An 11,838-nucleotide genomic window follows, 5' to 3' on the forward strand; every position below is an offset into this window, starting at 1 on the left:
GGAGGGGGGCATTTGCTGGAATGGATCATCTGCAGGAGCGGGGCATCTCGTGCATGTCCCATAAGTTGGATTTTTTTCCTCACCCTTAAGCGCGAAAAATCTTTGCGCTGCGAGCTGATAACGGGGCATCTGGGACTTTGGTGAACGATGGGATCAACAGTGTATCTCCTTAACCAATGAGATTTAAGGATTGAGAAACAGGGGAACGACAGAGAAGGAAATAGGGTGAATTAGAGTCAAATCAGGTACAGAAAGAAAAATAGAGAGAGGGAAAAAAAATTAGATTAAGGGAGAGAAAAAAAGAGAAAGGAAAAGAAAAAATGTAAAAGTTTTAAATTTTAAAAACCTCTGTGAACAATTGACTGCCTGTAGGAACGAGATGCCACAGTTTCAATTGTTCCCTTTCTGAGCCTCCTTTCTGGCATCGGAGGAACATAAATCTCCTCGTTAAGAAGGTCCTTATGTTGTTAAATGCCAGCCCTAACTTTCTGCAGCGAGTTTAATTCGGATTTACCGGGCAAATCCAGTAATTTCTTGAGGTTGTGGGCGAGCTACCGTTTTGGCGAGGCTAACAGTGGAACGGCACAAATCATGCTCCAATTTATGGCGATATGCAACTCGCGCCCTATCTCTTCCTCGCCACGGGTTGCTGGATTTTTGTACACACCAATAATGGCGTACGCATTCAACTCGCTGTTATTTTGCCAGCAAATCCTAGGCCAATGACCCCGTGACGCAGTGTGATGTCTAACAGTGTCTGCTTTTATTTTTAAACAAAAAAAAATGTTTTGCCAAGCAACAAGTGATAAAAAACCAAGCTTTTTCTTGATACTTGTGGGCAATGAATCTGTGACCACAATAATAACAGCCTAGGTTCATGGTTTGTGGGTTGAGCAATCACATCACAGCAAAGGAAGTTGAGATTTGTTTTGTCATTTAATTGAAACAAAATGCATTGAAAAAAAAAGAGATAAATTTTACATTGCATTTACAGCGGCAGAATGCTGGCTAAACAGAGCTTGTACACTCCTAAAACTGAATCCCTTTTCACGCTGGAGACTTTGTTAATAACTTTAATTTTAAAATACTTAGAGTCGAGTTGGTCCCCAGAGATCCCGTCGAAGAAGAAGTCCTGGTTGAAGATGGGGTTTCTGCTCCTGCGGATGATCACACTCTGCTGCTTCTGGGCTTTGCCTGGTTCCAGGTACAGGGACAGACGGCAGCAGATGGACTGGCAGTCAGCACACTGCTCATACAGCCCCTCCAGGCTGAGCAGCTGGAGCCGGATCCTCTGCCTCTCGCTGCAGTACTCGGCCCGCAGCCGCAGGACGCCGCTTTCCCCCAGAGTGGCAATGCTCTCCTTGACCAGGCTCTGCCCAAGGGGGACAAACCCCGGGGAGGAGGGGGCACTGTGAGCCCTCCTGCCGGGATCGGGGCTGCTGTCTGTGGAACTGGAGAGCGAGCTGTCCCTTCTTGGCCTGACCCCGGGCCACTTTCTCGCTGTCCTGCCCAGGGCATTTCGCCAGCCCAGGGCTCGGAGTAGCGAGCAGCTGTTCGGTGCCCTGGGCAGACGGGGCCTGCTGGGCGGGGAGGACTCTTGAGATGAGGATGGCTCGCTGCTCAGGAGCCCGGGGGCAGAGAGCCAGGCGGAGGGAGAGGGTCGATGGGCGGAGGGAGAGGGCCGGGTGGAGGGAGAGCGCCGGACGGAGGGAGAGGGTTGATGGGCGGAGGGAAGGGTAAGGTGGGCGGAGGGAGGGGTAAGGTGGGCGGAGGGAGGGAGCCGGGTGGAGAGAGGGGTAAGGTGGGCGGAGGGAGAGAGCCGGGTGGAGGGAGAGGTAAGGTGGGCGGAGGGAGAGAGCCGGGTGGAGGGAGAGGTAAGGTGGGCGGAGGGAGAGAGCCGGGCGGAGGGAGGGGTAAGGTGGGCGGAGGGAGAGAGCCGGGCGGAGGGAGGGGTAAGGTGGGCGGAGGGAGGGAGCCGGGTGGAGAGAGGGGTAAGGTGGGCGGAGGGAGAGAGCCAGGTGGAGGGAGAGAGCCAGGCGGAGGGAGAGGGTCGATGGACGGAGGGAGAGGGCCGGGTGGAGGGAGGGGTAAGGTGGGCGGAGGGAGGGGTAAGGTGGGCGGAGGGAGAGAGCCGGGTGGAGGGAGAGGTAAGGTGGGTGGAGGGAGAGAGCCGGGCGGAGGGAGGGGTAAGGTGGGCGGAGGGAGGGGTAAGGTGGGCGGAGGGAGGGGTAAGGTGGGCGGAGGGAGGGGGCTTCCCTACAGGGATTCCCCGGGGGGCGCTCGGGTGACCGTGGAAGAGTGACTCCTTACGCCGGGTGTGCGGGCTCTCCAGCAGGGTGCAGAAGCCGTAGGGGGTCAGAGCCCGGGGGAAATGTGGCAGTGACAGGGCCGCCTGGGACTTGGGATCCCAGTCAGTGCTGTCTCCCTCCGTGTGACCGCGCGCCATGACCAACCCCCGGCCCTGATACCCCCGACACTCCAGGTCTACGATGCAGCGCTCCCAGAGCGGCTTCTCCCCAGCAGGTGGGTTCACAGTTGAGGTCCGTTGGCATGGAGCGGCCCCCGGGCTTTGCTGGGGGACGAACTTCGGAGGAATGAAGAATTCTGGGATGCGGTCGGGAGTCAAGACGTTGGTGTAAACCATAGTCCTTCGGGCTGGATTCGGGTCAGGGCTCATGACTGAAGGAGCGGGACACTGGGAGGTTCAAACAAACAGCCCTGGAACAACGGTCTTGGTGGAACGTCGCTGTCAATCTGTGAACAGGAGGAAAGTCCCGGTTACTTTGAAGCACTGAATCTATCTGGCGCCCCACGGCTCTGAAACACAACCAGAAAACTGCAGACTAAACAATCCGAGATGTTAACCGGCATCTCACTGCATTTACTTCAGTTCTGGAGTCCCCTATCTCAATAAAAACCATTTTCTAACTCCAGGAAGCTGATATAGCTTTCACAAGTTCATGATAATAATACACTGAAAAAGAACTCCTTACCACCCGGATACCTGTATTGCAGAGCAGGATGTTGTCCAGTCTCCTGGTCACTCAGTACAACATTGTCCAGACTCCCGGTCACTCAGTACAACATTGTCCAGACTCCTGGTGACTCAGTACAACATTGTCCAGACTCCTGGTCACTCTGTACAACATTGTCCAGACTCCTGGTCACTCTGTACAACATTGTCCAGACTCCTGGTCACTCTGTACAACATTGTCCAGTCTCCTGGTCACTCTGTACAACATTGTCCAGTCTCCCGGTCACTCTCTACAACATTGTCCAGTCTCCTGGTCATTCAGTACAACATTGTCCAGTCTCCTGGTCACTCAGTACAACATTGTCCAGACTCCTGGTCACTCAGTACAACATTGTCCAGACTCCTGGTCACTCAGTACAACATTGTCCAGACTCCTGGTCACTCGAGTTACAGCGAGTCTACAGCCCAGAAACAGGCCATTCATCCCAACTGGTCTATGCCGGAGTTTATGCTCCACATGAGCCTCCTCCCAACCTACTTCATCTACCCCTATCAGCATATCCTTCTATTCTTTCTCCTCATGTGCTTATCTACCTCCCCCTTAAATGCACCTATACTATTTGCCTCAACTACTCCTTGTGGTAGCAAGTTCCACATTCTAACCACTCTCTGGGTAAAGAAGTTTCTCCTGAATTCCCTATTGGATTTATTGGTGACTATCTTATATTGATGGCCTCTGGTTTTGGACACCCTCACAAATGGAAACATTTTCTTTACATCTACCCTATCAATCCCTTTCATAATCATAAAGACCTCCAGCAGGTCACCCTTTCACCTTCTCTTTTCTAGAGAAAGGAGCCCCAGCCTGTTTAATCTTTCCTGATAAGTATATGCTCTCGGTTCTGGTATCATCCTTGTGAATCTTTTTGCACCTTCATCAATGCCTCTAAATCCTTTACATAATATCGAGACCAGAACTGTGCGCAGTACTCCAAGCGTGGTCTAACCAAGGTTATATACAAGCTTAACATAAAGTGTCTGCTTTTCAATTCTATCTCTCTAGAAATTAACCCTCGTAGGAACATAGGAACAGGAGTCGGCCATTTAGCCCCTCCAGACAGTTCCACCATTCACTGAGATCATGGCTGATCTGTGACCTAACTCCATATACCCACCTTAGCCCCATATCCCTTAAAAGCTTTGGTTAACAAAATTCTATCAATCTCAGATTTAAAATTAACAATTGAGCTGGCATCAACTGCTATTTGAGGAAGAGAGTTCCAAACTTCTACCACCCTTTGCGTGTAGAAGTGTTTTCTAACTTCACTTCTGAAAGTCCTGGCTCTAATTTTTAGCTGTGTCCCCATAGTCCTAGACTCCCCAACCAGCGGAAATAGTTTCTCTCTATCCACCCTTTCAGTTCCCCTTAATATCTTGAAAACTTCAATCAAATCACTCCTTAACCTTATAAATTCCAGGGAATACAACCCTAGTTTGTGTAATCTCTCCTCGTAATTTAATCCTTGGAGTCCAGGTGTCATTCTAGTAAATCTACGCTGCACTCCCTCCAAGGCCAATATATCCTTCCTGAGGTGCGGTGCCCAGAACTGAACACAGTACTCCAGGTGTGGTCTAACCAGGGCTTTGTATTGCTGCAGCATAACTTCCATCCCCTTGTATTCTAGTCCTCTAGATATAAAGGCCAGCATTCCGTTAGCCTTTTTGATTATTTTCTGTATCTGGCCATGACATTTTAATCTTAGAATCATAGAAAGTTATGGCACAGGAGGAGGCCATTTGGCCCATCGTGTCCGTGCCAGCCGAAAAAGAACAATCCAGCTTAGTCCCACTTTCCAGCACTTGGTCCGTAGCCCTGTAGGTTACGGCATTTCAAGTGCACATCCAAGGACATTTTAAATGAGTTGAGGGTTTCTGCCTCTCCCACCCTTTCAGGCAGTGAGTTCCAGACCCCCACCACCCTCTGGGTGAAAAAATTTCTCCTCAACTACTGATCTATGCACAATAAGCCTCTTTGGACCTCCACTGTTTCGAGCTTTCCACCATTTAGAAAGTACTCTGATCTATCCTTTTTAATATCTCTCCGTAATTTTATGCTTCCATCTAGACTGCTTACAATGCTGCCTATCTTTGTATCATTGGCAAACATGGATATGTGGCTCTCTATCCTGTCAACTAAGACTTTGATAAATACAATGAATAGGTGAAGCCCCAACACAGACCTGCCCATTATCCCTACTCTCCGTCTTCTGCTGCTCAGCCAATTTCCTAACCAGGTCAATAATTTGCCGCCAATTCCATGAACTTCAACTTTAGCTAACAGTCTCTTATGAGGGACTTTATTGAATGCCTTCTGGAAGTCCATGTAAACAACATCCATAGACATTCCCCTGCCCACTACTTTAGTCACCTCTTCAAAAAATTCAATCAGGTTCATCAGGCATGACCTACCCTTTACAAATCCGTGCTGGCTCTCTCTGATCAGCTGAAAATTTCTCTATCCTTAATTAAAGACTCTAGTAATTTCCCGACAACAGATGTTAGGCTAACTGGTCTATAATTCCCTGGTTTCCCTCTCTCGCCTTTCTTAAATAACGGAGTGGACATGTACAATTTTCCAATCTAAAAGGAACAGTTCCTGAATCGAGAGAACTTTGAAAGATTATAGTTAGGGCTCCTGCAATGTTCTCACCAACTTCCTTTAAAACCCTGGGTTGGAAACCATCTGGTCCTGGGGGTTAGTCACTCTTTAGTGCCATTATTTTCTTTGTTACTGTTAATTTGCTTACATTAATTTTGGTGAGTCCCTATCTGTTGGAAATATGCTATTATTAATGCTACCAAGGATTGTTAATCCTTCTTAGCAATAACTTCCACAATGATTCGGGCCCGAGTGTGACCGAACATGCAAGCTTTATTATAGGCACAAGAGCAACTTTGTAATGCAGTCATACCAACCAACAAGTATTTATGTAACAACATTCTAATACAGTTATATCAAATAAACAAGGATGGTACAACCTGTCCCTAGGAAGTTTCAAGCTGATCAGGCCTGGTATCGTAGGGTGTGTGGGCCTCCGCCATCTCGGGAAGCTGCTTCTAACTGTAGTGGGACAGTGTCCCAGTTTATATATCTCGCTGAGGCATATTTGCTTCTGGTAGCTTAACAACATTAGTCCCATGATGTCGTCTGTCCCGGACATCTCCGCAACCCCCCCATTGTTCCAGACATCTTTATCCATTCTATGGTGTTAACTGTTGTCCATTCTATCTAATCATATAGGGGACATGCCCTCATCTTTCTGTGTATTTTGATTGTTCGGATGCAGACATTTACGATGTCTCATCCTGTATATGTCAATCACGAAAGTTACCTAATTATCTGAACAAAGCTCCTGCAATTAACATACCAGGATTAATCTGTGTCCAGGCCCTGAGTCTTTGATTATGCTTTGGGACTTTTCTTATCTGTTTCTGACAGTTGGTCTTCAATGTGTCTGTTACACATTTCTATTATCTCTGCGATCTTCCCAATCATTTTGCCTGATGTCGGCATATCATTTCCTGTGGACTGCTGGCTCCCTTTGTATTCTCACAGACACAAGGTCTGCCCACAGCCTCACTTTTTAGCCGAGCACCTAAAGCTTTGCAGGATGGGATACATGACTATGATTTGGTCTAGAAATCGTATTTGTTACACCATCCTTGATTCAAAATTAGTTTCTTTGGGGTGTCTGACATGCTATCCTCTTCCTCTACTGTAAATACTGACGCAAAGTAATTATTTAACGCGTCAGCCTTTTCCTTATTTTCATTTACATTATCACCATTATCAGTTTTTAAGGGGCCCACATTGCTCTTGACCACCCTCTTTTTCCTAATATAATTGTAAAAATTTTTTGTGCTGGTTTTGATATCCCTTGCAAGTTTCTTTTCATACTCCCCTTTTGTAGCTCTTATTATCTGTTTTGTCACCCTTTGCTGTTCTTCATATTTCTCCCTGTTGCCAGGATCTGTGCTATTTTTTGCATTTTTGTATGTTTTCTCTTTTATATTGTCCCTTTCCTCTTTTGTCGTCCATGGCTTTCTTTTTGGCAAGTAGAACTCCTGCCCCTTAGAGGTATAAACTGGTGCTTAGTTTGCCTTTTTTATGGCCTTATTAACCTGCGCTGCTACTTTTAGTGACTTGTGTATCTGTACCCAGAGATTCCTTTGCTCTGCTACACCATTTCGACTCCTACTATTCCAGCAGTAAGTGACCTTCTTATTCTTCCCACCAACATGCACCACCTCACACTTATCGATATTGAAATTCATTTGCCAATTACATGCCCATTCTGCAAGTTTATTAATCTCTTCTTGCATTTTGATGCATTTTTCCTTTGTGTTAACTACACGCTCCAATTTGGTGTTTTTTGCAAATTTTGAAACCGTACTTCTGATTCCCGAGTCCAAATCGTTTATGTAAATAGTGAACAACGGTGATCCCAGCACCGATCCCTGTGGAACACAACTTCCCACCTTTTGCCAGTCTGAGTCGCTACCCTTAACCCCTACTCTCTGTTTTCGGTTTTGTAGCCAACTTGTTCTCCATTCTGCTACATGTCCCCTGACTCCAGGTTCTGATCTTAGTCATGAGTCTACTATGTGGTACCTTATCGAAGGCCTTATAAAATTTCAAATATAATATATCTACTGCATTTCCCTTGTCTACTATTGCTATTGCTTCTTCAAAGAATTCAATAAGGTTCGTTAAGCATGACCTTCCCTTCTGAAATCTGTGCTGACTATTCTTTATTATATTTTCATTTTCTCGATGTTTTTCTATTACATCTTTGAGTAAAGATTCCATTATCTTTTCAACCACCGATGTTAAGCTAACTGGTCTATAGTTCCCTGGACTTGTTCTTTCTCCCTTTATAAATATAGCTCTCACATTAGCTGTCTCCGCCAGTCCTCTGGCACTATTCCCTTTTCTATTCCCTCTGCTATCTCTTCCCTAACTTCTTCTAATATTCGCAGATGCAATCCACTCAGACCAGGAGTTTTATCCTCTCTAAATTTGACTAGTTTATCAATTATCTCCCCCCTTTCTATCTTAAATGTCTTTATATCTTTTTTGATCTCTTCTTATAATGTCATGCCCACCTTGTTAGTCTCCCTGGTAAATATTGAGGCAAAGTAATTATTCAATATTTCTGCCATTTTGCTGTCATTACCTGTGAGTTTATCTTGTGCATCCCTCAGTGACCCTATCCATATCCTGATTTTTCTTTTGTTATTTATGAGTCTGTAGAATAATTTACTATTTCTTTTTATATTGTGATAATTTAATTTTGTAGTACCTCTTCGCTTTCCTAATTGTTTTTTTGCCATCCTTACTAACCTCCTTGTATTCCTTTTTGTCAACCGTTTCTTTATTATTTATGTACTTAGAGTCTGCTTTTTTCTTTAGTTTCAATTTTACTCTTATCTCTTTATTCATTCTTGGTGTTTCATTATTGACTTGTTTGTTCTTGTTCTTTCGAGGAATATATTTCTCCTGAACTCTATTGATCACCATTTTAAATATTTCCCACTGCTGTTCCAGCTCTTTGTCAACATTTTTTTCCAGTTTACATTCCCTAGTTTCTCTTAAAATTAACTTTTTTCCAATCTATTACTTTGATCTTTGTCTTACTTTTGTCTTTCTCAATCATTATTTTAAATCTTATTATGTTATGATCACTGTTACTCACATGTTCCTCTATGTTTACTTCTCTTATCTACTCCAGTTCATTTCCCATTATTAGATATAGCAGTGATTCGTCTCTTGTGGGACATCTCACATATTGGGTAAGAAAGGAGTCCTGTACACACTGTAAAAACTCCATTCTCCTTTCCCTACCTCTTCTTGCCAGTTTATTTGGGGCTGCAATGCATCCAGACTCCTGATCGCTCAGTACAATGCTGTCCAGACTCCTGATCGCTCAGTACAATGCATCCAGACTCCTGATCGCTCAGTACAATGCTGTCCAGACTCCTGGTCGCTCAGTACAATGCTGTCCAGACTCCTGGTCGCTCAGTACAATGCTGTCCAGACTCCTGATCGCTCAGTACAATGCTGTCCAGACTCCTGATCGCTCAGTACAATGCATCCAGACTCCTGATCGCTCAGTACAATGCTGTCCAGACTCCTGATCACTCAGTACAATGCTGTCCAGACTCCTGATCGCTCAGTACAATGCTGTCCAGACTCCTGGTCGCTCAGTACAATGCTGTCCAGACTCCTGGTCGCTCAGTACAATGCTGTCCAGACTCCTGATCGCTCAGTACAATGCTGTCCAGACTCCTGGTCGCTCAGTACAATGCTGTCCAGACTCCTGGTCGCTCAGTACAATGCTGTCCAGACTCCTGATCGCTCAGTACAATGCTGTCCAGACTCCTGATCGCTCAGTACAATGCTGTCCAGACTCCTGATCGCTCAGTACAATGCTGTCCAGACTCCTGGTCACTCAGTACAATGCTGTCCAGACTTCTGTTCACTCAGTGCAATGTTGTCCAGACTTCTGTTCACTCAATACAATGTTGTCCAGACTTCTGTTCACTCAATACAATGTTGTCCAGACTTCTGTTCACTCAATACAATGTTGTCCAGACTTCTGTTCACTCAGTACAATGTTGTCCAGACTTCTGTTCACTCAGTACAATGTTGTCCAGACTTCTGTTCACTCAGTACAATGTTGTCCAGACTTCTGTTCACTCAGTACAATGCTGTCCAGACTCCTGATCGCTCAGTACAATGCTGTCCAGACTCCTGGTCACTCAGTACAATGCTGTCCAGACTTCTGTTCACTCAGTGCAATGTTGTCCAGACTTCTGTTCACTCAATACAATGTTGTCCAGACTTCTGTTCACTCAATACAATGTTGTCCAGACTTCTGTTCACTCAGTACAATGTTGTCCAGACTTCTGTTCACTCAGTACAATGTTGTCCAGACTTCTGGTCACTCAGTGGTACCTTGTCCTGATGTTCACTCAGTGAAATATTGCCTCGTCTCCCGTTCACTCAATAACATACGATGTTTTTATAAACCAACCAGTGACTCAACGCCAGGTACTCAGCGGATTGGCTGCACTCATTATAAGTTTAACCAATCAGACTGGAAATACTGCCTTTAACCCTTTCTGGCCAATTGCATCAGGACAGCAAATGCCCCAGCCAATTTTTTTTTAGGCCCCCCCCCTTTTATAAGAAGGGGGGGTGCCCCAGCCAATCACTTGGTTGAAAATAACAGATTGTTGATTTAAATAAAAAGCACAAAAGTGCAGAAATGAGTCTGCCGGAGAGTTAGACCGAAAGCAGTAACTTGTCTGCTTCCTTCACATGTACCGATTGGCGTTTCCAGCATGTTTAGTGAGTTTGCTCAGTTCCAAGTGACCCCGCACAGAGACGCACCGTCTGACAGGGGAGAGAGCTCCTTCCAGATGGGGATACGGAACATCTCACACTGAGGACACTCGCCCAGTAAAGTGAAGGAACAGTGAGGCTAACTGGTTTGACATTGTTCCCGACCAGAAGCTGGACCGTGACTTGCTAAACGCTCACACTTTCAGCCAGATTACGTTACAGGGCACTAAAGGAAAGGTAATCTACATCAGGGCACTAAAGGAAAGGTAATCTACAACAGGGCACTAAAGGAAAGGTAATCTACAACAGGGCACTAAAGGAAAGGTAATGTACAACAGGGCACTAAAGGAAAGGTAATGTACAACAGGGCACTAAAGGAAAGGTAATCTACAACAGGGCACTAAAGGAAAGGTAATCTACAACAGGGCACTAAAGGAAAGGTAATCTACAACAGGGCACTAAAGGAAAGGTAATGTACAACAGGGCACTAAAGGAAAGGTAATCTACAACAGGGCACTAAAGGAAAGGTAATGTACAACAGGGCACTAAAGGAAAGGTAATCTACAACAGGGCACTAAAGGAAAGGTAATCTACAACAGGGCACTAAAGGAAAGGTAATCTACATCAGGGCACTAAAGGAAAGGTAATCTACAACAGGGCACTAAAGGAAAGGTAATCTACAACAGGGCACTAAAGGAAAGGTAATCTACAACAGGGCACTAAAGGAAAGGTAATGTACAACAGGGCACTAAAGGAAAGGTAATCTACATCAGGGCACTAAAGGAAAGGTAATCTACATCAGGGCACTAAAGGAAAGGTAATCTACAACAGGGCACTAAAGGAAAGGTAATCTACAACAGGGCACTAAAGGAAAGGTAATCTACAACATTGGCTCTTTTCTGGTTCAGATCTTTTAAAATTGTGTTGCTTCAACTAAAAAGTGTAGCTGCGTCCCCAAGGATATCTTCAATGTTTTATCTTAATTTATCTATGCACACGTACTGATCCGATATAATGCATAAAAGACTGCTACATGGGCCAGTGGGTCTCCTCGGTATAACTTGGGGTGGTTTAAGAAATTGGTTCAAAGAATGGGTGCAATTCATGGGGATGGATATCAGGCTGGGGGAGACGTGCTGAGCAGAGTGCCCCTGGGTTGATTGCTGGGCTCTGATTGCAACTGATCTACATAAATGATTTGGGTTCGGAAACACAATGAAAATCATAGAAAGGTTACACCACAGAAGGAGGCCATTCGGCCCATCGAGTCCGTGCCATCTCCATGCAAGAGCAATCCAGCTAGTCCCACTCCCCTGCCCTATTCCCGTAGCCCTGCAAATTTTTTCCTTTCCAGTACTTATCCAGTTCCCTTTTGACAGCCATGATTGAATCTGCCTCCACCACCCCCTCAGGCAGTGCATTCCAGATCCTAACCACTCGCTGTGTGAAGAAGTTT

General features: G+C 45.6%; 1 protein-coding gene across 2 annotated transcripts; it reads right to left on the reverse strand.

The window, feature by feature from the left end:
* Positions 1–931: 931 nt before the first annotated feature.
* On the reverse strand, positions 932–10,019 carry c2cd4a (C2 calcium dependent domain containing 4A). 2 transcript variants are annotated; one of them, XM_067973234.1, is made up of 2 exons: positions 8,880–10,019; positions 932–2,754 (listed from the first exon to the last, which is right to left on the reverse strand). In XM_067973234.1, the coding sequence occupies exon 2, from the start codon at positions 2,675–2,677 to the stop codon at positions 989–991; it is 1,689 nt and encodes a 562-aa protein (XP_067829335.1). In that variant the 5' UTR covers positions 2,678–2,754; positions 8,880–10,019; the 3' UTR covers positions 932–988. The 2 variants fall into 2 exon arrangements, with proteins under 2 accessions (XP_067829335.1, XP_067829336.1); XM_067973235.1 differs by having other exon boundaries at positions 8,731–10,019.
* Between the last annotated feature and the right edge of the window lie 1,819 nt (positions 10,020–11,838).

The sequence above is a fragment of the Heptranchias perlo genome, chromosome 38 (genome assembly GCF_035084215.1).
Source record: "Heptranchias perlo isolate sHepPer1 chromosome 38, sHepPer1.hap1, whole genome shotgun sequence".
Taxonomy (NCBI): Eukaryota; Metazoa; Chordata; class Chondrichthyes; order Hexanchiformes; family Hexanchidae; genus Heptranchias; species Heptranchias perlo.